Source organism: Gymnoscopelus braueri (genome assembly GCF_963280865.1).
Source record: "Gymnoscopelus braueri genome assembly, chromosome: 4".
Lineage (NCBI taxonomy): Eukaryota > Metazoa > Chordata > Actinopteri > Myctophiformes > Myctophidae > Gymnoscopelus > Gymnoscopelus braueri.
In genome coordinates, this window is record NC_137605.1 from 29,341,122 (window position 1) to 29,367,003 (window position 25,882).

Sequence of the window (25,882 nt, forward strand, 5' to 3'; positions counted from 1 at the left end):
CACCCTGTTAAGATAAAATGGATTACACACCTGTCGCTTTTAACACACACACACACACACACACACACACACACACACACTCTCTCTCTCTCTCTCTCTCTCTCTCTCTCTCTCTCTCTCTCTCTCTCTCTCTCTCTCTCTCTCTCTCTCTCTCTCTCTCTCTCTCTCTCTCTCCCTCTCCCTCTCCCTCTCCCTCTCCCTCTCCCTCTCTCCCTCCCACCATATTCCCCTTCTCCTCACAGCTGGGCCTGAGGAAGCAATACTGACATATGGGCCGGCCAGCCTGGAGCATCGCTCAACTCACCATGCCAGGCTGGCAAAAGCACCCTCCTCCCCCCATCAGATCTATCGCACTCCAACACCCTCTGTACCCCTGGCTGTGGAGTGACTAACATGGGGGAAGAAAAAAATGTATTATTATTTTTTTCTTTCACAATTTGCCTGTGAAGGTTGTTAAACACCAGGAGCGACGTAAAAAGTAGGACCTTTAGACTGCTGTTGCCATGTCTTTTTACATCCATCTGGCTTATAATTTACAAATCAAATTGAAAGACATTGATTGCTGCGCTAACGGAAATAATAATAATAATAATAATAATAATAATAATAATTAGACAAAAAAATACACGCACACAATACCCAAGGGTGATCCACAATCTTTAAATTGATAACAGGAGAACCCGAAGGACATTGCTCTTAATATACTCACTTTAGTAATGCTGAAGGAAAATTGGTCGGAATTGAATGTGAATGCTGTCGTTCTCTTGTGAGGAGGACGTGCTGGAGAATCAACGCCAGCCCATGTAAAATGATGTTTTTCAATTTGTTTTACATGATGCAAAGCTTGCAGAGCTAGTTTAGGCAAACGTCAAAGGAGTGCCAATCCCTGATCAGCTAATCAGTCACATGCTCACTCCATCTGATTGGGGCGGGGCTATTTAAACCTCACTGCTCACTGCTCATTCTTTTTGCTGCTGCTCTGCCATCTTGCTGCTCTGCTATGCTGGTGCTCGGCTATGCTGGTGCTCTACTGCTGCTTGTGCTCTGCTCTATGAAGTTTTTTGTGCTCCCACCACCACCCCAGCATCCACCTGTGGGTTCTGTTTCTATGATTCCTTTACGGGGTCTATTTCATTCCCTGTAAAAAAAGAAATAAATTGGCAAATCATTTATTATAAAATGTCATGCTTACAGGGAATAAATGAAAAAAAAGTCGTGACGCCAAATATGCTATAAATATAATAAAACATATATTTATGCTCAATAAATATATTTATTCAATCCAAGACTTGTCTGACTGAAATAGGCTTCCAGTACAAGCTCCACTCCTCACAATAAAATGATAGGATTCATGTTAAAGGAAAACCTTGTTGGTTTTTAACCTAAATCGCACTATTCTGATGTCAGGAGATCATAATACAGTAAATAGTCTGGGTGAAAAAATATCTGTTTATTTTTCCACAAAATGTTGTCATCGCAAAATGATCATGTCAAACGTGTTGTTTTGCGTAATCGGGTGTATGGAATGATCGCCTCATGCAGATCAACAGGATTTAGGTTCAAAATCGTCAAAGTTTCCCTGTAAATATCGGCCAAGTTCCCCTTAACCACTTAACCCTATATACTTCGTTGCCCGGGGTCCCCATACTTGGTCCACTCCTTTTTTCCCTCTACACCAAATCTCGTTGCCGATACCCTCCCTCCAGGTGAATTCCCTTAACAAGGGGATGACGGTGGTGATGGGGTGCCAGGGTGGGGCAGAAAGGCACTCTGGGTCTTCCTATGAGTCAAGTTGGCAGTGATGAATTGTAGTGGATCCGAGAGCAGTAGAGGAGGTGGTGAGTGGGCTTATTCTCGCTCAAGTGGACGTCATTGAGGGAAATTACCATGTTTAACCCCATGTAATTGGCTAGTATTGACGTGTAGATGGCTTGTCAAGAATTAAACTTGTCTAAAGTCATGTATTTAAGATAATCTTATCCTTCTCTGGAAGGGTCTGAAATGTTTACTTCCTCTCTAGATTCTGGTTGGTAGTTGGAGATATACGCTCATCTGAATTAGAAAAGACAAACAGCCTACCTATGCCTCGGCTCACAAAATACATAACCTTCTTACAACTGGTTTGTGAAAGTATATGCAGCTGCATGTCTCAGACTGTTTTTGTAATAGAGTTAGGTTGTACTGGAACAGGATGAATTTTCAGTTTCTTCACTTTTGACTGATTTCTATATACAGTAGAGTAAAATGTTTTTTCTGTACATTGTGTAAACCGTTGTTCTTTTGATGTCACAAGGTCAAACGTTTCAGTTGAATAATTCAGTCCAACATTCCCCACAGCAGCTAAACTCATCCGTGAGAAGGTTACAGTATGTGCTATGTTTGCTGCACCTCCTCCATACTCTACCATAAACTATCCCTTATCACCCCATCCCTTCTTCATTGCGACAGTGCCAGTGCAGAGCTTGCTCTCACATTATGGGACCACTTTGCTTATTACATGTATTGATACCCCCATAAAGCAACACTGTGACTACAGTATAAAGATACGTAATACTTTGAGATGTAGTTAGAATGCGTTGTTAATTCAGGCTCATTGTAAAACATATTAAATTATTGGAACAGAGTAGGCTACTTGTCCACTCTGTGTTAGTGTTTCTTGGTTTGATCTGACGGAGAGCTACAGGCAAGCTCCGGACACTGACAAGTCTGGACGTTCAATGGATACAGATGTGATGGGAAACTGCTTTGATAAACATGTACCAGTCTTTGTGTGGAATATTCACTGATAATATGTAATACTTTGTAATACTATCTAGCTTGCAAGCATATACAGTATTGTACTTGAGTGAGGTTGGGTGAGACTGTGTAGAACGAAGCTCAACCGTATGGACCAAAACTACCGGTAGTTGTCTAGAGTGAATACCAACTTTGATAATGTCTAGATATGGTCAGCCATCTTATGAGCAGAGTTCTTGGTCTGTTCTCATGGGAGGAGTTCAATGAGACTCAATAATTTTTGCCACAATTTTATCATTCACTGATGAGCATGTGAGCTCTTCAGACTCTACCCTGATTACACATGTGTGGGCTTGTAGCTGTCATGAAAAGGCATTGTTTTATATAGGCTAATACGGTAGATTATTAGATTATACACGTATGGTTATTAATAGCCTTTAATACAATTTCTGTCTTACCACTGATGATTGTCAACATGGGCTATTCATCTTCATGATATGGACTCAACTGTTGACTGGTGGTTTTCGATAGTTTGACATTCTGCATCATTCACTACAGTTGTTATTACCTTCTCAGTGACAATGCAATTTTGGTTAGTTTTTTCAATATGAACAACATGACAGAGCCCGACCTGAATCCCGATCCCCAATCATAAATATGCGGCCGACCGGGGTTACCTGGGTACCCACACTGTGCCCGCGGACCAAATCTGTCCCGTGGGGAGCTATAGGACCATAATGGACATATTATGTATTATTGTAGTATTATTTGGTGACTTCATACTGCATTTACGCATTTTGATGTTTGAGAGGATAATTTCTGTGCCAAACCTTTATACTGCACAGGCTTTGATTTTGGATTTGAGAAAATAGGAATTAGGTATTTCAATATGTCCTGCATGTGCACCGGTGAGAAGAGTAGTGGAGCCAAGCATGGTGAAAGTGTTTCCATGGTTTTATGGAAAGGTTTTTGTTTTTTGTATATTTGAGTACCTGGGGGATAAGGGCACAGGCTCTTATGATGTGTTTCATGAGCAATCTGCTGAGAGTCACAGCATCATGATATTCAGCTCGGGATGCTCTTGAGTGATTGAATGAAACATACGACTAATGGATGGACAATTCTTTCTTTGGTGTGATGGTCAAAACTCAGGAATAGCTACACATCGATGGAGATGGCATGTTAAAGGACCACTTCACTCAGCCTATCTTCATATAATTGGTCCTCACTAATGCTCATTATAAGATTTGACCCTTTCTGAACCATTAGTTGAGAGTTAGAGCATCATGACATTCAGCCTGGGATGCTATTGAGTGATCGGAGTCCACTCATAACTCAGAAATAGGTATCTACAAATCGAGGGAGATGGCATGTAATGGACGAACTGCACTGAAAACTCATGTTGTGCTCTTTCATGTGGATGTGCCTTTGAAAATGTAGGAATGTAGCTTTTGTCAAGCTACCCAGCTACATGGTGGAAAAAGTAGCTGAACTACTTGAAAGCTACATCATTATGAAAGTAGTGAATCTAGCCACAAGCTACTTGGAAATGGAAGCTAGACACACTGATGTGTGAGATCATTCACTTGAAAGAATGGTACTGGGACAAATTATCCAGTCTCTTTATTGCTTTATTTAACATTTTCAAAAAGTTATAATCAGTTAATTATAAAGCGAAGAGAGAAACAAAAAACACATTTCTGTCTATTTTAAGTACATAGTGTGAGCTAATTTCACACTTTGGCCCAATGATTTTCTTAAGGGGAAATGTTCCTTTTACTGGAGTAAAAATATATATGTAAGATATCTGTTCTTTTACTCAAGTATGGCAAGTACTTTATAAACCACTGTTTAAAAAAAATCGATGTACTGATAACTTGCCAGGCAGAATTGGGCAGCAGTCATGGAGCAGTTGCAGTTTTGTTACATGGCGGCTGGACGGCTACCTCCAGGCATCACTTTAAGGGGGAAGTACCTTCGCACCACAAAATGATAAATTATAACATAAAAATTAAGCGTTTAACCAACCAGTTACACATTTCTTAGATTTCCGGTTAAACCATGAACTTTCTTTGTCTTGTGGCTCCCGACTTCAAGTAATTTTTTTTTTTTTACAATTTGGCCCCCTGCCTAATTTAGTTGAATACCCCTGCTCTACAGTATATTGCAGTACAATTTTGTTTTCTCCAGCTGAAGAAAATAGCAAGAATTAAGTAATTCTTTGGAACTTTTTGAAAAAATTTACGTAAATTTTATATTGAAGTCAATGGTCTCTGGCGGGCTGAAACCTTGCCCAAATTTGGAGACATACTTTTCTATTTGATACTTCTTGCCTTGTTCTGCTATAAATTTATATTGTTGTGTAAAACACTTTACAACTTTGTTTCAAAAAGTACTATTCAAATGAAGTTGATTAAACAAATAAAAAAACTAAGACATTTCAATGCAGGAAAAACTAGTTGCCATTGTCAGTGGTGTTTGTGTCCTTAGAGGGCAAAGTAAAAGAGATAGTGAATGCTTAAATCATTTTTAAGCAGAACTTATTGTTTTACGTGCATATATCTGTCCTGAACAATGACATTGTTAAACTGTATTATGTCAAACTAATTTGGTTCTACTGTACAATCATGTACTGTATTCAAGAAAGAATTGTTTTGTTTCAGAAACAAAGGAGGGAACTCAGGGAAATAATTTACTGGTAATGCAATATAGATTTTTGTGTTAGTGACAAAATGCTTCATATTTTAAAGCTGCATAGATACGCATTTCTTTGAGAATGGAGAATTTTGTGGATAATTAGACACTTTAATAATCCTACTGTACTCACTGTGCTGAGAATGTGTTTGTTTATTTAGTTGTTTTTAAGGTTCCACGACCATGACTACATTTTATTTGTGAGGCAGCCTCGGTCATATTGATTCAGTGGTTGAACCTGCTCATTATTTTTGGTAAAAAAAAAACTCCAAACAACAACCATATGTTGTTGCAAAAAACATTTGTGGATTATGCCTGACACACGACAAAGGGTGTTCTTATGAAAACATATAAACTGGGGCCTGATATTTTCTGAGCACTATGCTCACAGCATTTTGTTAAAACTAGATAAAAAAAGCTCAGTGAAAACTTTCAGTGCATAATTGCTCAAACAAAGGGGCAAGACGACTCCATAAAGAGGCATAAACATGCTCTTTGCATGCATGTACCGGACTCATAAAGAATGCATGGTGCATAATACATTTTTCATCGAGGAAGTTGTATTGTAATCAAATTTCCAACAAGCAATAACATTGTCCCAGGCAAGTGATGTATCACACAATGTACTTTTGTGTAGAACAATCATATACACAGTTGATTTAGGATGTGCGTACATCTGTGAATAAGTTGGATGAAGAGGTTCACAGAAAACAAGGCAGATCCTGTTGCTATTGTGAAGTGTCTTCCTGTTGGCCAAACTGAATATTAAAATGTTGAAGTGTGTGTGTGTGTGTGTGTGTGTGTGTGTGTGTGTGTGTGTGTGTGTGTGTGTGTGTGTGTGTGTGTGTGTGTGTGTGTGTGTGTGTGTGTGTGTGTGTGTGTGTGTGTGTGTGTGTGTTTGTATGTTTGTGTGTGTGTGTGTGTGCGTGTGTGCGTGCGTGTGTGTGTGTGTTTTATAATACTAAAAAGCAGTTTCCCTTCTGCCAGAAAGTGATAGCAGCTCCTACCTGGTATTTTCTGCATCAAAATGTCTTGTTTTTTTTCTTGGGGGTTATATTTCAAACATTAGAGTCCAATCAGACCAATATACCACTGGTTATCCTCCTATATAAAATTGGCTTAAGGGAGGACCGGCCGGCGGGCGGGCGGACCTCTAACGTCACGCTCATGTCACCATGACCCAGCCATAACCATATAAGGAGTGCAATGCAGCTACGCCCAATTATGAAGTGTCACCTCAATGTGTCTTCATGGCATCAGGCCAAACAAATCAGTCATCTCCATATATGGGCACAAAAAGGACAACGACTGAGAGATACAGAGATCTCCATATGTGGGCATATCAACAACCCCATATATGGGCATATACTGATGACATCAGGGGATCTCCATATACAGTATGGGCATAAAAAGCTCAAGGACTGACAGATACTCCGGCGAGTCCGCATGAATGGGGCTGAAGCATAGGGCTGAAGACGAGGCTCTCACTGGAATGGGAACTGGACGCAATAGTGACCAAGTTCATACTTTTCACCTAATGTCTAGAAATAACCCAGCTTGAACCCAGCTTGAATGACATAGGCTCAGAACAGACAAAACAAGATGATTGAAACTTTATGTGACCTACCAGTGGAGAAACAGATATTTTATGCTGTGCTGGGATTCTCGTGGACGGTATACCTATGGGAGGCATACCTTTCGTACAGACAGAGGAAGATATACAGAACAGTCACACACATCCCCCAGGAGCTGGGGAAGATTGTGGACAATGAGACATTTGAAAAGTCACGGTTGTACCAGCTGGACAAGAGCAACTTCAGTTTTTGGTCAGGACTCTACTCTGAGACTGAAGGAACGCTGATTCTGCTTCTTGGAGGAATCCCCCTCCTGTGGAGTGCGGCTGGTTCTGTGACAGCCCGGTTTGGATTTGGTCCAGGATATGAGATCACCCAGTCCCTTGTGTTTCTGACCTTGGCTACCCTTTTCAGTGCCTTCACTGGCCTTCCGTGGAGCATTTACAGCACATTTGTCATTGAGGAGAAGCATGGCTTCAATCAGCAGACAATGGGGTTCTTCCTGAAGGATGCTGTAAAGAAGTTTGTTGTCACCCAGTGTATCCTGCTGCCTGTGACATCTCTGCTCCTCTACATCATCAAGATTGGTGGAGACTACTTTTTCATCTATGCCTGGCTCTTTACCTTGTGTGTTTCTCTGGTACTTGTAACCATCTATGCCGACTACATTGCTCCTCTGTTTGATAAATTCACTCCATTGCCAGATGGGAAACTGAAAACGGATATCGAAACCATGGCCAAATCTATCGACTTCCCCCTCACGAAGGTTTATGTAGTAGAAGGTTCCAAGCGTTCCTCACACAGCAACGCCTACTTTTATGGATTCTTCGAGAACAAGCGCATTGTGCTGTTTGACACTCTGCTGGAGGATTACTCTCCTCTGAATAAGCCCGGAGAACAACAGCCAGACCAGACAGAGGCTAATGACACACCCAGCGAGCCCAAAGCCAAGCCTAAGAACAAAAAGCAAGGCTGCAACAACCCTGAGATCCTTGCAGTTCTGGGTCATGAGCTAGGCCACTGGAAGCTTGGCCATACTGTCAAGAATATTGTCATCAGTCAGATGAATTCCTTTCTGTGCTTCTTCCTCTTCGCTGCTCTGATTGGACGGAAGGAGCTGTTCCTAGCCTTTGGTTTCCATGACAGCCAGCCCACCTTAATTGGCTTGATGATCATCTTCCAGTTCATTTTCTCCCCTTACAATGAGCTCTTGTCATTTTGTCTGACGGTCCTTAGCCGCAGATTTGAGTTCCAGGCAGATGCTTTTGCACGGGCTATGGGCAAAGCTTCTGAGCTCTATTCTGCCCTCATCAAGCTCAACAAGGACAACTTGGGATTCCCTGTGGCTGACTGGTTATTTTCCATGTGGCACTATTCCCACCCTCCTCTACTGGAACGCCTCAGAGCACTGGGCAATGTCAAGCAGGACTGACATTCCCAAAAGGGGGAGTGGTTGTCGCCTCCACCCAAGAGCCGCCGGAGACCACTCCTGGCCCTGTGATGTTCTCTGCTCTTTTTTTTTAATATAACCTCCCTCTTCTTTTTCTTTTTTGTTTTTATTTGATTTTCACACTTGACCATAATTTTCTTACGGTTCCCTTTACTTAAAAGCTTACCAAACCTGGGATGAAGTCTCTGCTTTTCCTTAAAGGTTTAATGACATTCACTTTTACACCACATTCAAAGTCTTTGTCCTGGTCCTTCAAAAGTGTACAAAAAGTTTTAAGTGAAAATTCCATTCCAGTGATCAATGGCAGGTGTTTTTCTCCCACATTTCTAAAGCCTTTTCAACTGCAATGAAAAAATAAATCTTTGCCTGCGGGTGTCGCTGGTGAGGGATTTTGCCTGTCAATCATCGCCTCTGCTCCGCCCCCCCCAAAGGAAAGGATAGGGGAGGGGAGGGGCGAGGAGGAGAGTGGGCGGGATTATTCGACAGTGACCTCACTGTCGAAGGGCCAAGCTCAGATTACTTTTCAGCCTGATTATTCAGAAAACCCCAGACCACAGAAAATCCACTGAATGTTCTAAGTTCAGGTTTTTTGGGTGTAATTGAGGTCATAAAACCCCAAATAAAACATTGAAAATAAAAAAAGTGAAAATGAATGTCATGATACCTTTAAGGCAAATGGAGGTAATTTTTACATACACTTGGACACGTATCAGAGTATGTATAAAGGAATGCTTTCGTCAGAGCACATCAGATTTTACAAAGAGCTTATTCGATTTGTATTTGTTCAAGTTTTTTTTTAATCGTTTTATTTGTTCAAGGGGTTTATTGATTGTTTTATTTCTTAAAAGGGGTTTATTTTTCATTCAGTTTTATTTGAATGAATTACATAATTTTTTATTAGATTCTGAAAAGAAATCATTTAACCTAATACCAGACATTTTACTTGCACGGTGTAGCCATTAGCCTATACAGCTGTCTTGCTTAAGTTGATGCAGTTTCCAATTATTAAGCATCAGTGTTTTTTTGATGGAGAACAAATGGACAAGTTCATCCTACAGTATACTGTGCACAAACTAACCAATCAAATCTTTGACTGTAGGGTTAATTGGTTTGTTGTGTGAAAACTAAAAATAGAAAAGTGTCCTGTGCTCTTCTCACCTACTCGTTACTAGGTTTTGGATTATACAGTCCAGAGTAAATGGAAATTATCCCAGAACATCCCATGTTTGGTGGTGCTTCTCCAGACAAGCTCAAATGAATTAACATACTAGATTTCAAATCCACATCTGGCAGATAGACTACTGCCAATGCTGTAGTGAAATAATTTTGAGTGACCTGTACATTTCTACAATGGTTAGCTTTTCTGGGCTAGGGAAACATGGCCAAGTATTATGACTTTGCCACCCTGTTTCACTAAAGGAATAATCATTAAAATTTATATTTTTACTTTGGTTTTTACAATATTTTCTTTTTTAATGCACTTAATTATTACCAAGGGCCCGATCAACCTCTACATGTGTAATTTTGATGAAGAGCATAATTCCATGTAACTGGTTAGAGAATGAACCGTGGAAAATATTGAATGTGGTTTGAAAGTTCCTATGTTTTTTATTGTTTAGTTTCTTCTCTTTGTTTTGGTGCCTATTTGTGAGCCCAAAGTTGACTAAAGAATCAAAAGATTTATTACAGTCATTGTTTGGTTTGATAGTAGAGTGGATCCCATACTTGCAGCAATGTGAATAAAAACCCTCAAAGCAAAAAAAAAAAAAAAAAAAAGGACTGACAGATACAGAGATCTCCATATATGGGCATATTAGTCGGTATGGCGGTGCGACATAGGGTGAGGGCCGTATAGCGTCCCGAACCTCTAGTACCTGTAAAAGGCCGTATATGCCCAAAAAAAATAAGCAGTTCCTGCCAGAAAGTGATTGCAGCTCCTCCCTGGTCACTGGAATGTATTTTCTGCATCAGAATGGCTTGGTTACAGTCTTGGAGGATATTAATCAGACCAAATGCACCAGTGGTTATACCTGTAAAAGGCCATATATTCCATAAAAAAGCCGTGTTCCTCCTGCCAGAAAGTGATTGCAGCTCCTACTTGATATATTTCAAACATTATAGCCCAATCAGACCAATATGCCATACAGTATAATAGCTGTCAGAATTGGCCAAACATGACTTTCGAATATTCCTTTTAAAACACCATGTGGGTTTGATCCATTCGAACATATCAAATTTGGAATGTAAATTATTTTATATATAAAATATTTTATGCAGTTAAACTTAATTCAAACACAGCAGAAGTCTCTTTCTTTCTCTATATGGGCCGCCCGCGGTTGGTGCTGATAAACACGATCTCTTGCTAGATCAAATGAATGATTACTTCATACTTATTTTATTCTATAGCCAATAAAGCTGTAATGGTTAGGTACAAGCCCGGACTTATCTGGAGAACAGAGATACATCGCTCCAAGGATGTGTTCATTGTGCTGTGATGGAAATTGGAACAATCTTTATCTCGAAATGAAACAGGAAATTATAATCAAAACAATGTATTTGTTTTTTGTTTAAATCGAATTAAGGTGGGCTACAAGAGAAATGTGACAATTGAGGGAGTTTTACCATGAGGGACAATCCATACATAGTTTTTACATCGCTTTTTCGGTCGAGTCTCGTTGTAAACGGTCTGCCATCACTACCAAATGAATCACCCGTTTCAGCTTGACCTGTTATCATTTTGGATCAATTAAAGTGACGTTGTGTGATGATTAAACGTGTGTGCTTTCTAGTACCGACTACAGAGCAGCGAGCGAGTCTGGTTATTGTGTGTGTGTGTTATGTGAAGTCTGTGTGTTTATAGTGAGGCAGCTGATTTATCCTTCGTTGTTTGATGGTGTCGCGTGGCAAACACAGCTAATCTACAATATTTGAATATGGAATATTCGTTGACAGCCTTAAAGGCATACTAGGTAACGTTTTCAACAAAACTAAAGTTAAATTGTATATCTTTTGTGAGTGGCAAAAGTTTCACTACAACCACTCCATGAATTTCACCCCCGGAAGCCTTTTATTTATATATTTTCTATTGAACGTGGACTGGGGGGACTTTCCCGGGAAAATGACGTTCCTGGCCAACGTCATGACGTCGTGGCCGACGTCGGCCAGGAAATACCGCAACGGTTTCCTGTTTGGCCAGGAACTACCACGCTAATAACAAAAAGGAACCTCACGCTGATTTCAAGAGAATGTAGGATTGGAAGATCGAAAAAGAATAGAAAAAGAAAGCACAGCTCATGGTAACTAATGCTCCACTGGCTAAGAGAAACGATCCGTAGATAGTATAAAACAATTAAAAGATCGCTTTTTGAAACGCTTCCGGCTTCCGGTGAAAACGAATGGAATTCTGGGTAATCGAGGACTACGGAAATTGTATGCAGTGACGGTAGTGACCAGCAGAGGTTGCTAAAAATCGTTATTTGTGATTCTGCATTGTACAACTTTAATATATGTATATATACATATATATACATATATTAAGGCACACACATACACGCACACACACGCACACACACACACACACACACACACACACACACACACACGCACACACGCACACACGCACACACACATGCACACACGCACACACACTCCTACTCAATGCTTTTTTACAGGGCTCCTTTTGAGTGGCACTCAGTTGTCTTGTGGGACATACTGTATAGATGAGAGTGACCTGACAGTGTCCTTCTTTGTTATTGGCTTGGCCCCAAAGCCCCCAGGCTGTACTATCCACCACTGCACTGTGCCTTTAGTGCCACTGTCTGACAGTGACTCTGTGTTCACAGTCACCCGCTCTTCGATGCTCCGACATTCTCCTGCTAGGATACACTTGAAGGCACAGCAAAACTAGATAATCAAACACACATGGCTGTAAAAATGTGCCTCTGATTTCTACAGGAGAGACGGAGGGTTGTCTAATATTATGAAGTGTTCCTATTTCCTATTTTCTTTGGGAAAAAACATCATATGAAGTTTATCATTACATACTAGACCACCGGCCACCGGCCTACTCGGAAACGATGCAAGTCGGGAACGATGCAAGCTGAAAATGCATGCCCCACCCAGTTATGCAATGTCTGTCTGTCAGAGCGGCCCGAACCTCTAGTACTGTACATGCCCATACGGTTCGCGAGATAAGTGAACTACAGACGGACACACGGACGTACAGAGATTTTGCGCACTTATAGTAGGATACTAGAACCCAGTAAAAGTGTTATCATTTGACCAACCTTTAAAAACGTTCGTTTTAAAGGAGTAGTTCACCCAAAAATTACTTATTTTCGATCAATTACACAGCCCATGAAGCCTTGAATTCATGGAGATTTTTTTGTTTTTGTCGCATTTCTGAGCCAATAATTTGATGACCGGGCCATCGGTCAATAGGAGACTCAGTAGGAGACTCCTACCAGCAGAGACTTCGCCGGTCATCAAATTATTGGCTCAGGAATGCGACAAAACCCATGAATTCAAGGCTTCATGGGTTGTGTAATTGAAAGAAAATACGTTTCTTTTTGGGTGAACTACTCCTTTTAATAGGTTTAATTATCAATCATCCAAAATTATACAGTATCTCATTTTGCAACGACTACGTTCATGCAGCACTGTTTTATCTCATGTCATTTCTTTCTTTCGGAACTCCTCAGACTGCCAAAGGTCCAATGTCGGACATAAGTATAGATATAGTTCTTTGCTGTATTTCATGCTGTTGAATCCGCTGCGATGTTTCACAATAATTATTTTTTCTGATTCAGTAACTTTTCCCACAAGTCTCATTTTATGAATGTGGGGATTTTGGGACCGACTGTATTGGTGCACTGAAGTGTGGATTATTTTATCTTATTGGCTCCGCTAGCAGCTGGACTCTTAAGGATGGTTGGTATATCCGTCGAACACTTGAGTCCCCCAAATCTTTAAAACTACTTGTTGGATTGCCATTTAATTTGCTGTGCACTTTCATGCTCCCTGGAGTCCTTCTGATTTAGGTGACTGCATAGTCGGCATAGTTAACCATGCAAGGCACCAACCTGCTCATCACGAGCAGATCGGGTTCAATGTCTTGCCCAACGACACTTCGACACTCAGCCAGGAGAAGCCGGGGATCGAACCGGGAACCTTGCGATTCCAAGATGGCCGCTTTACCCCCTGAGCCACTGCTGTCCCTATGGCCACTTGATGGCAAGACATTTCAAAATCGAATTCCTGGATTACCATGAAACTTGCTGAGCGCATCCATGCTCAGCAAGATAATTTAATGGGCAGATGAACCCTACTGATTTTGGTAACCCCACAGCCTTTACTCTAGTTACTAGAGGAAAGAATGGCCCTCCAATTTGGCCACTAATAATACATTTGAAATTTCCCAGTTTTTTCTCTCTCCATTTCTGGATTCAAACGATTTCTTTGGGTGTTCACATCAGCAGTACTGTACTATACGATGACCTGCTGTTGTGATAATATAGGAAAGACAGCTTATTCCTATGTTGGTCGGTTGACTAGTTCTGTCTCATCATAGCTAACCACTTAAACTCTCAATACTTAGTAAGCTGGACCTTTGGCTCTGTACTTGGTCTGCTCTTTTTTCACTTTATACGAAATCTCTTCCCCGAAAATAGCCGATCTACAAGCTCACAGAGCATTGCAGCTTGTTCCCTCCAGAATAGGGATGCTAGGGTTGAAGTGGCCAAGCCAAGTCAATATGGGGGACAGGGTAGGTACACTCAATGTAATCGTATGTGTGTATGTACTGTATCATGACGCATTGACTCTGTGCTCTCTACTTGCAGGTACACCCTTTGCTGATGCGCGAACGGCGCTCAGAGTCTCACAGGAACAAGCTGCTGCGGCGGACAGTGAGCGTTCCTGTTGAGGGAAGACATCATCCCGAGATGGGTGAGCAGACCAGCCTTAAGACACTTAATAATAGGCTTCATTTTCTTTAACTCTCAAATGGCAAAAAAAAAAAAACACCCTGATTGAAAACAAAAGTCTTTATGTGCTTGGCCGCACAGTATTCCATAAAGTCCTATACTTTGATACCTGCCATCATATTATACGGTTAAGTAGACTCATAGATTAATCTGGGAATATCTGCTCTGTCTCCTTTCCTGTCATTGCCTCTCACTGAGGTCTGGGTAAAAATGTGCATTCATTCTTGTCTGCACTGTGTGTTGCCTACAGGCCTCAGTTCTGTGTTTCCTTTCTTCTTGGACATATCCACTCTCATCTGTTGTCCTTTTTCTCTCTCTTTGGGACGTCTCCTTATTACTCTCTCTCTGCGGTGCACTTTGTCTCCGTTTGTTTTCATCAGACTCAGAGTTTCTCTGGGTCCTCTGTGAATGTCCTGCTCAGTTTCTCTGCATACCTTCACCCCCTGCATTTCAGCTATTTTAAGTGCCTCCCTTGTGTCTCTGACTGTAACATTGCTACTGCTGCCCTCGGCGTCACTGCAGATTCAACGAGACGTACTCTCCTCCCTGTTTTATACATGTGGCCTCTCGAGGTCAAAAAACTGACATGTGAATTGACGTGATTTCAAAGTCTGTTGACACAGCAATACTAGCCTTTATCGTCCGCACAGAAGCACACCGTAAACATGCTCACATATGCTAAGTGCATGATACACTATGAGGCCATCTGTGGTGCCCTGCACATCATAACATCACAGTAATAAGTGAATCGACAACAACCATTAGTCAGGACTGTCATAAGGCAGCCGTTATCGATGGGTTCTCAGAAGAAGTGTTTATGACACAATGACTAGATTAGAAAACATCTTGCACAGCGGCTCCCAACCTTTTCTGGATCAGGGCCCACTTGAAAGCTGATGGCTGCTCGGATGGTTATGATGAGCACTCGGGAGGGAGTAGTTAGGGCCAGGTGAGGTGTCTTGCTCAGGGACACTTCGAAACGTTGAAGGCGATCCGGTGATTTTCTGATTACCACACCACACGGCCTCTCTACCCACTAAGCTACGGCCACCCATAGTAGTACTGTCCCAATCCATGACAAAACCATGTGAAATGAGGTACTAAATAGGAACTCAAAGTATACTATGTTAGTTCCATTGATCCAAACCGGAACACAATCGATTGATTGATCATCAAAATAAACGTGCTCTGAAAATGCACGCGGCCCACCCATCTGACCACTTAACCCATTCAATCTGGGAACGCATCTGTGTAATTTTTTTATCTTATTTTTTATCCCACGATTTTGTAACCCATTTTTTCACCCAGTGTCAATTGCCTATGTAATCCTGGGCGCTACACTCCCTCTGCCAGCCTAGAGCCGAGAGCCGAGCTCATGCCTCCTTCAATGCATGAGAGCTAGCAAGCCGCTTCTTATCACCCGACAGGGGGGAGGTTCCCTGGTTAGACGTACAGTAGCGTGTGGAAGGAACCAACCAGTTCCTTTCCCCTCCATCAGGCGCCCCGGCTGACCAGGGGGAGGCAGGATATAGACCAGGATTACTGTATGTTTTTGTGAGGGTACCTACCCTAGGAGACACGGGGTTGCCCTTTCACCAACCCCACCTAGGGTATGGGCACTGATGACGCGGAGGCGAGAACACACCCCCACAGCGTCCCCGTCGGGAATCAAACCCGGGACCTTCTAGCTGTGAGGCGACAGCGCTACCGACTGCGCCACAGCGCCCCCAACCCATTAAATCTCAGAACGCATCTGTGTCATTTTAAGATTTTTTTTGGCTATCCAAAAAATAGCAGATATACAAGCTCATAGCGTGGCACCGAGTCTTGGATTCAATGGAGTCAATGGATTAAGTGGTCACATGGGTGGACCGCGAAACGCTTTCAAGATTTTCAAGTGGACCCTGATCCATAAAAGGTTGGGAACTGCTGATGTAGAGGGACCACAGCTGGATGCCTAATGTAAAGGACAAGGACACAGATATGTGATTAGTCAAACACACTGTGCTTCAATAGGTTGTAATGTTCCACCACACCAAGCCAGGCACCTTGTCCATTCACTTCCTTGCAACTTGCAGGTTTTGAACACTTTAAAGTTGAGGCAATTAACATGTAATTAAGGTGTTGATCTTTTTAGAAAATTCCACTGGTATAAATGTTTTATGCAAACATCTGGCTTAATTAAGTATCACAATTACGATGGGGGAAATGATCATTGTTAACTGGGGAAAAATAGCATTTAGCCTCCCTTACAATCCTCTTGTCACAAACTATTGCAGGTACTAAATTTTTTAAGATTCTATATGAAAACAGCTTATTTATTTTATTTTGTCATTAGTAGTTGTGAAGTGAAAATGTTACAGAATGCAACATGAACTAGAAACAACATTTCTTAGAAATTTTAAGTGTGCCTGCAGCTCGCCAAGTCTGTGCAACCTTGTGTTGGAGAGGTAGGGTCAAATAAACGAATGCATTGTTTTAACCACTTAACCAAGATCGTACAAAGTCGAGACCTAGCTCATTCCCTAGCTCAGTGAAATGTTATGGACCCAAAATAGTGTCACTACAAAGTACCACCAATCGACTCCAAATGGCCTGAAACGTGCAACGTGAAACTGTTTTTTTGGTGGTCAATTTTGGCGGGGTAAAAAAAAGAACCAGAAAAGAAAGAATAAAAAAATGTATACAACATTTTACCGAACCCTAAAAATAAAAAAAAATACAAATAAAATTGAGGCAAAAAAATTAGCAAAATTTGAAACAATTACTCAAATGGTTTCAAGTGCTTGTTTCACCCACTTCCGGTGGTCTGAGGCAAAAACAGAGCTTGATGTATTTGTTCGCAGACCCCCACTTAGGAGGGGTAGGCAAAGTTTCGGAGTGTTTTGGGCACTTTTTTTTACATGGGTTTCAATGGTGGACTAAAAGGGGGCGTGGTTATGTAGTTTTGCTTATTACGTCGCTGTGGTAACGCGTAACGCCAAGAAAAGGAATAGCCAGCTTGTACCGGTGAAGCCGCACGTTTTGATGTATATATTGCCGGGGCCATGTCAACCGTATGGGAGGAGTAGCACTTAGGCCTCCTCTTGCGGCCAAAAGGGGCGTTTTTACGTAGTTTTTTTTGTATTATGTCTCCATGGTAACGCGTAAAGTCAAGACAATTTCAAGAACACGTTCCCGGCCAAGCCGCACGTTTTGATGTATATATTGCCGGGGTAGTGTAAACCGTGCGGCAGGAGTGGTCGGACGAAGTTTGCAAGGATAAATAAATAAATATTAAGTATGGCGGATTACAATAAGTGTTTTGACATTGCATGGCAGGCACACTTAATTAAGTATGGCAGAATACAATAAGTGTTTTGCCATTACATGGAAGGCACACTTAATTATTAATAAGTATGGCGGAATACAATAAGTGTTTTGCCATTACATGGAAGGCACACTTAATTACTGTTCTAATACAATACATACTGTAGGTACGTATATGAACAAGGAAAGAATTTCAAGTTAGCCTGGTTATAAATGTTACCATTTAATGTAGTAAGATTCATGATACTGTAGATCATGCATTGCTAGCTCAAATTGTGTGTTTCCTGCTTTAATACAAGCATGTTTAGGACAAGCATGGAGCGCCACAAAGCCAAAAAAAATGTGATCTTTGTACTTGGGTTGCCTTAAAATGCATTAAAAATGTAGTTTAAGCAGGAATCTTTTCAATGTATCAGCAATATATTTAGTATTAGTATAGTATGTATGGTATATTTCTGTATGTAGGCCTGGGAAATTAACCCAAAATACTGTATATCAAAACCGATATTTAAAACCAATAACCGACTTCATCTTGCTCATGTAGGTTAATCATGTCCTGCTGCTTGTCCCGAACACCTATCTATCTCCCCTGAAAACAGATTTCTGATCTCAATGGGATTTTTCACCTGTATAAATTAATGCGTTTTTTTATTTTTGTAATTTCTAATACTGCATATCAATGGATCGACACAAAAGAATTCTAACTAAATCGATTAACCCGTTAACCCTGTATTATACTTTGTTGTACAATGGTGGTGTACAAAAATTGTGGTACAGACCATTGGAAGGTGAGGCTCAGGGCATGATTACTATTATTGAACAACTCTCTCACAACACTCTAGTGCCAGAAACAATATTATATGACGAGAAAGGGATAAGCAATCCTCTTTGCGCCAGTTCCTCATTAGTTTTTTATTTTTGAAGTTATGTTGATTAACGCAGGTGCATTGTGGGCAAACAAAAAATAAAATTGTCATTCATTTTCTTCCACTCATTACCTCATTAGCCTCACCAAGATAGCATGTGATCCTCCCCTGAATCTGGCTTTTAATGTTTGCTGTTTAAATTCTAAATTAAGTCAGTCTGTGAATGTTCATCTGGGAGGAACCATATTTTATCTGAGTGAGTTAGCCGCAGGGCATATTTACAAACACTTCATAGCTGATTGGTGGTAACTTTGCCTGAATAGCAATTCAGCCATTCAAGAAACTTTGCATGCTTTTTTACAATTCTTTCAATAATTAAACTGTCCTTCAACTCATTCCTTCTCTCGGCTGAACAGTCAATTCTGATAAGCTCCGGCCGTAAATAGTTTAAATGCAGCATGCAAGACATGTTCACATTGTATGACTCCAACCACATATAAGCCATTCATCATTATACATTATTATTATACATTTATTAATGTACTGGAGGCTTACAATTTAAATAATGATATTGATACTTTGATGCTTTTTTGTGAGTTGACTGCAGGAAAAGCAGTGGCTGAAAAGTAGCTGAATTCAAAAACTGTTCCTTGATGAGGAATAGTATTAAAAGTGAAGTGTATAGGGTCTGCTATACTTCGTGCACCTTGTCACGCACCAAAAATAGCCGCTCTAAGCTTGCGTTGTGAGCTCTTAGATCGGCTATTTTTGGTGTGTGACACGGCACAGTATGTTGTAGATTGGCATAAGGCCGGCATAATTAAGTATGAGGACAAATTGAGAGTGAAAATTAGTTTGAAAGGGGGATAAATTCATGGAGTAAAGAGAGGGGGCTCTGTGTTGTTCTGTGTGTGTGTGTGTGTGTGTGTGTGTGTGTGTGTGTGTGTGTGTGTGTGTGTGTGTGTGTGTGTGTGTGTGTGTGTGTGTGTGTGTGTGTGTGTGTGTGTGTGTGTGTGTGTGTGTGTGTGTGTGTGTGTGTGTGTGTGTGTGTGTGTGTGTGTTCGAGGCACAAGAGAGATTTTTTTTGGTCAGGATGCTGGATGAGGCATTTAGCAAAATTTGGGCTAATGGCTTAATACAACAAAAGTCATAAACTAAAACTTAAAGTCAAGGTGTGATGGAGTGGGAGTGAACCTTGTTATCTCCTAACCAATCAGAGTGCAGAGGGGCGTTGCTCTAAATTTGGTGACGTCAGCGTGTTCCTGTGCACAGGTGAAGCAATAGGAAGCGGCGCTGGAATCCAACGGCCTGGGTTTGGATCCGCCCTTCAAGACCATCGATAGGGCTCGCTCTTTCAGTCTAATGGCTACATGATCAACTGTTCGGCTTTATCTGTGATTATATTTTTGTTTTTTCCGTTGGCTTCATTTTGCTGGTTGTGCCGCCCAGCTACCAATATTGCTTTTTAAAGCTTTGGACTACACCATGAATTTAAACTTTTTCTTCTTTTTTGTGTATTTTTGGTCTCCCCTACCTCTCTTCTATCCCCCAAAATACCCCAGTTTGAACACTCAGGCTTTCACAGCAAATCTGGGGTTTTCTGTAAATTGGTCTCAAAACAGGCCAAACTGATTTGCACCCTGACGTGACGTCATGGTACAATCCCTCCCGTTTTTCAGTTCCAACCAAAAAAAAAAAAAAAAAACTTCTGTAGTTTTTTCTTATTATTATTTTTGTCTTTCTTTTTTTTTCTTTCAAAAAAATGGGTGGGATGGATCAAGGTCCCTATGAAATTGGGGGGATGTATTACCTATTTCCTTTGCCATCTGCTTCCCTGGAGCTGAGTGAAGACTTGGAAACGATAGTGAAATTCACTTGTCAGCCCTGATATTTTTTCCATGTACCTGTCCATGTTGTCATTATATCTGTGAGTGACATGCACAGACTGCAACTGACACACACAGTCTGCAAAGAATATGAGTTCGCTGATGCTATTAGTGTGTGGCGTCATGAACCTCCAGTGTCTAAACTTAGCCATGTCTAAACTAGTTTGTCTTTAATTACCATAATTGTATTTCAGTTAATAATGAATTCCAAACTTGAGAACCCTTCATTGGAAAGGGAAGACTTTACAGTATGAACTTCTACAACTGCCACTCTCTGTGGCCCTGGAACATTGACAGTTTGTCCACCACTTCTCACAGGACTACAGCACTGCTCATAGATATCACACAAAAACAAAATCGTTCTGGTTACTAGTTTGTGACCAAGGAGCTGGATCAGCCAGAAGAGGAGACAGAAAATAGCTATGTCCAACTACAGAATGGTAAATCGATTCAGCTGTCAGACAGCAGTAGTAGAGGAAACGCTTTTAAATTGCCGGGCACTCTGAACTCCCTCCCCTGCTCCTTACCCATCCTAGTCTCACCAAGCCCAGGCCTAAACCTAACGTACAGTGCCTACCTATGCATCTTTATTTTTTTCCCAGCAACGTCCACACTCCAGGCGGTTTTCAATGGATGGCCCGTCATGGGATAGTACCGCATATATAGACACAGAGACAGAGATTTTTGGAATGTATATATTTAATTGTCATCATCAGTCAGTCTGTCAGATGGTATGGTGATCATCAGTGAGGTTGATGCAGTAGAAACCCAGAAAGATACTCCCAATTTAAAATTTTAGTGGATACTCTAACTCTTGGATATCTGTTCCTGGAAGTTGTTATTACTTGTAACTTAAGAAATGGGGGACACAATTAGAGGGAAGACTAGGCTGATGACATAGCCTACTGTAAAGAAACAACCTAACACAACAGAGGTTAAAGGAGAATTTTGGACTAAGTTTTTCTTACCTTTTCTATGACGTTATGATATCTTAGGATGAATGATACAGTAGAAAAATGTCATAACTCGATCCCGGGTCCGCCACAGCTTAAAACGTAAAACGTAAAAACGTAAAAAAGCTATTAAAATATGCGATCTAACGCAAGGCCTATCCGCGCACGTTTTAAGCTGTGGCGCACCCGGGATCGAGTTATGAAATGTTTCTACTGTACCATTCATCCTAAGATATCATAACGTAATAGAAAAGGTAAGAAAAACGTAGTCCAAAATTCTCCTTTAAGTTTCACCAACATTGTCATTTGGCATATCTTACCCAGTAAATCTCTGAATTGTTTCCATCCAGTTCTATTCCCTCACATTGAATTTTGATGTCACCCAACATATCGGCAGGCGCAGATCTCTGATTGTCTGGCTACGCGAGACTACTACCTTGTGAATAATAGGCCGCCTCAACCCACTGAGAAGGCCCTGCTAAATCAGATCTTACAAATCAAATGACACTTCTAATGTTAATATTCTAAAATAAAACAGAATTAGATTAAATGCACTGGATCTTTAAGTCTACCTGTCATTGATAACAGCAACACTGACAGCAACAGCCAATTGGAAACCACTGCTGCACATCGAGTGGAGCGTGTGAGAAGAATTCTCTTATAATTCTATAAAGAGAGGTATCTTTGGAGGTTTTCAGGTCTCCAGTCAATCACTCATTGAAATTAAAATATAATCTGTATTCAGTATTCAGTAATCTAATTACTGAATACTGAACAAAACACATCCTGTAGTATCCTGTGTCGATGAAGGTATTTTAAGGGGAAGTTATTAGCTGCCATATCTAGCTAGGAAACTAACCTCAGTGTAGTCATTATTGTCTCCGCCAGGCCGAAAGGCATGGCGAGAGAGTATGTTTTACCCCCTGTCCGTCCGACCGTGTGTCCGTCCGTCCGTGTGTCCGTGTGTCCATCTGTCTGCGAGCAGCTAATCTCCGGCACCGTTGGCCCGGCCGCTGCGAAACTGTGCACACATACTCCCTGGATGCCAATTCAGAATTTTTCAGATTGGCCTGTTATAGCGCCACCAGGAGGCCTATTTGTGCAAAATCCATTTTTTTATATTACTCCTACAGATTTTATCCAAACATCACGCAAATCATTACACAGTATCTCTATAGTCATGTGATCAATGCCGATCTGTCTGATTTTCCATATTCCATCCTGATTGGCTAAGGTTGGCTTCCAAAGTTTGCAGGATTGGTCCATTTTGAACTAAATGCCTCAAATCATGAACGCAGCTTGCGATTTCCGTGAAATTTCACACACACATTCCCACTAGGCCGAGGAATAAATGCCACTTGAACATTTTCAAATCAGCCTCATGGTGGCGCTATAAAAGGCCAAATTGTGTTTTTAACTGTAGCTGCACCGATCTGCGTGAAACTTTGCACGCATACTCCCTAGAGGCCAAGGAAAAACATCTGCCCTGCATTTTTCACATTAGCCTTTTATAGCGCCACCAGGAGGCCGACTTATGTAAAATACATATTTTGAGATTAAGCCTTCAGATTTTATCCAAATGTCACGCAAATCGGTACACATGATCTCTATAGTCATGTGATCAAGATGGATCTGTTTGATTTTTCATATTCCATCCTGATTGGCTAACATTGACATCTAAAGTTTGCAGGAGTGGCCCGTTTTGGACAAAATGCCGCAAATCATGAACGCAGCGTCCGATTGCGGTGGAACTTTGCACGTACAGTCGCACTACGTTGAAGAACAAACGCCACCCTTTTAACATTACCCTATAGAGGGTATGCGTGTGACATCATCATCAAACCCGGAAGTTATGCAGGAATGCCTACTGAGTGTCAAAAAAATACTTTCTGGCCTTGACAGCCCATGCATCCAAACAGAAAAGTCATATCTGATTGCATTAAATATTAAACAATGTTAAACTCACTTTGCATGTTGCTTGGCCACTCGCTTTGCCACTCGATGTGCCATTCACTTTAAGCATGCGCATACCCTCTATTATAGCGCCACCAGGAGGCCGATTTTTCTTTTTTATATTACTCCTAAAAATTTTGTCCAAACATCATGCAAATCAGTACACATTATCTCTTTAGGCAAGTGATCAAGATGGTTCCGTACGATTTTTTATATTCCATCCTGACTGGCAAATTCTGAACATTGCTGGCCCACAATAACCATACCTGACCTGGCGGAGACCTGTGCTCCGAGGAGCACTTTTTCTAGTCTAGCAATGTGTCACTTTAGAAATCCTTCTGTAATTTTCCAAGACTTTCTTCTAAAGTTTCTCTCAGTTGTTCCTGTGTGGAGCATGTCAGTCTATAGAAATAAAATGAACCTGGTGTGTACTGTATGTTGTGTCTATATAAAACAAAAGAAAAAGGATGCACAGTCACTCTTTTTTACGATGAGTAGAATTAGTGCTAAAAAGGGGGAGTCACAAAAAAGTTTTTGTTGAGCACAAACCAACGTCTTCATTAGGTTTTTTCAAAAACGCTGAAGAAGACTGTAGTTGAAACCTTGGATTGTGCCCAATATGTTTTTGCGTCGTGGCTACGAGGTGAGCCATGTATCATGTCATTTGATTAAATGTTCCCAATCTATTACAGTCAGACGTGGCCGTGGTCCGCCGGCCGGCCCGGCCTCCCATTAGCCAGTTTTAGCCAATTGTAATATCCTATATTAAAGTGGTCAAATAAGCTATCCCTCAGACCCTTTGATGGGTCCATTTGATTAGCTGTACTTCACAGGCTCTAGTAAGGTTCGAGTGAAGTCAGACTCATATCATCACTGATTTTGTCAAAAGCATGCCTCAAGAGTTAGTGGCAGAAAGTTAGTGGCATTTCCACCGCTCACTCTAGAAGCACAGAAAATATAAACATTATTTTTACATACTCCACATGATACATTTACAGTGTTTGCAAAGTGTCCCATTCTAACAAATAATTCCAGTGATAAACATTTATAATTCCCTAAGCTTAGATAATTCTTATTTCACGGATTCATATCTGACATAATGTTTCCCAGAAGTCATCAATGATTTGATTAATTATTATCGTTAGCCTACTTCAAGGGTTCGCAAACTTTTCAGGCCGCGACCCCCCAAAATAATCATACTTGAACTGGGGACCCCCCACCCTGACAAGCACTTTTGTAGGCATTGTAGGCATTACATTAAATTTTACTCGGTTCCACAGGTAAATAATGTGAAAATAGCTTTTATCCAAGGCGCTTTACAATGTGCATTACATTCAACCATTCACACACATATTCATACACCAATGGCGGAGGAAACAATGCAAGGCACCAACCTGCTCATCAGGGGCAATTAGGGGTTCAGTGTCTTGCTCAAGGTTAGCCTGATTATCAGACTGAAGCTGCGTGGAGCACACTCAGAGAGTGGGCGGGGTCTATGGTCAGGAACCAGGCTAGCTCAAGGTCACTTCGACACTAACTCTGGGGGAGCCCGGGATTGAACTGGGAACCTTCCAGTTCTCTAGCGGCCACTCTACCTCTTAAAGGACAACTTTGTTTTTATTAGTTTGTAATGATAATAATTAAAAGATGAGTGTTAAAAAAAATCATGTATTGCTTTCTATCGTTATAGTGATTTTTAACTGGGGGGGTGGGGGCATTCAGTCCATTGGTAAAAAACATTGGTCTATTATAGCACCACCAGGAGGCCGATTTTTGCAAAACACATTTTTGAATATTACTCCTACAAATTTTGTCTTACCATCAAACAAATTGGTACACAGTATCTCTATAGTCATGTGATCAAGACAGATTTATCGTATTTTTCATATTCCATCCTGATTGGCTAAGATTGGCCTCCAAAGTTTGCAGGATTGGCCCGTTTTGTACAAAATGCCTCAAATCATGAACGCAGCATCCGATTTCCGTGAAACTTTGTACGCGCATCCCCACTAGCCCAAGGAAGAAATGCCACAATTTTCAAATCAGCCTCATGGTGGCGCTGTAACAGGCAGATTCACGTTTTTGCCTATAACTCTTGAACTGTAGGTCATACAATCTTTTTGTCAAACATCTTTTTCCCCCTGGATTCTGTGGCATTCTTCCTCGGCCTAGTGGGGATGTGCGTACAAAGTTATACGGAAATCAGTTTCACAAACTAATAATAAGCTAATTCTGCCTACCCTTTCCACATACAGTACATACAATGGCAACACATTTTTTCCAGTTTTGCTACCTCATGACAAACAAAGAAAACAGATTCAAGTCTTTCCAAAATAAGAACAAAAAAAGAAAAACTTAAACAAAGAGATAAACCCCCACTCTCTACAGGAGACCCAATATACTATGGTTTGCATCAAATTGCAGTGCGCTTCTGATTGGCAAATAAGACCCCCTACTGCACTTCTCCCACCAACAGA

At 41.1% G+C, this 25,882-nt stretch overlaps 2 protein-coding genes across 2 annotated transcripts in view; both read left to right on the forward strand.

Moving 5' to 3' along the window:
* The window catches only part of syngap1b (synaptic Ras GTPase activating protein 1b), a 168,931-nt gene that overhangs the window by 50,829 nt on the left and 92,220 nt on the right, over positions 1-25,882 (forward strand). Inside the window, exon 4 of the mRNA XM_080426138.1 lies at positions 14,295-14,400. Coding sequence (XP_080282264.1) covers positions 14,295-14,400 — 106 coding nt within the window. The remainder of the gene's footprint in view (positions 1-14,294; positions 14,401-25,882) is intronic.
* LOC308083788 (CAAX prenyl protease 1 homolog) lies at positions 6,999-8,597 on the forward strand. Its single transcript, XM_080426137.1, has one exon. It carries the CDS (start codon positions 7,033-7,035, stop codon positions 8,434-8,436), a length of 1,404 nt encoding a protein of 467 aa, XP_080282263.1. The 5' UTR covers positions 6,999-7,032; the 3' UTR covers positions 8,437-8,597.

What these genes read in the sequence shown, in the direction of transcription:
- LOC308083788 (XM_080426137.1), top strand. Translation starts at nt 7,033, where the DNA reads ATGATTGAAACTTTATGTGACCTACCAGTGGAGAAACAGATATTTTAT.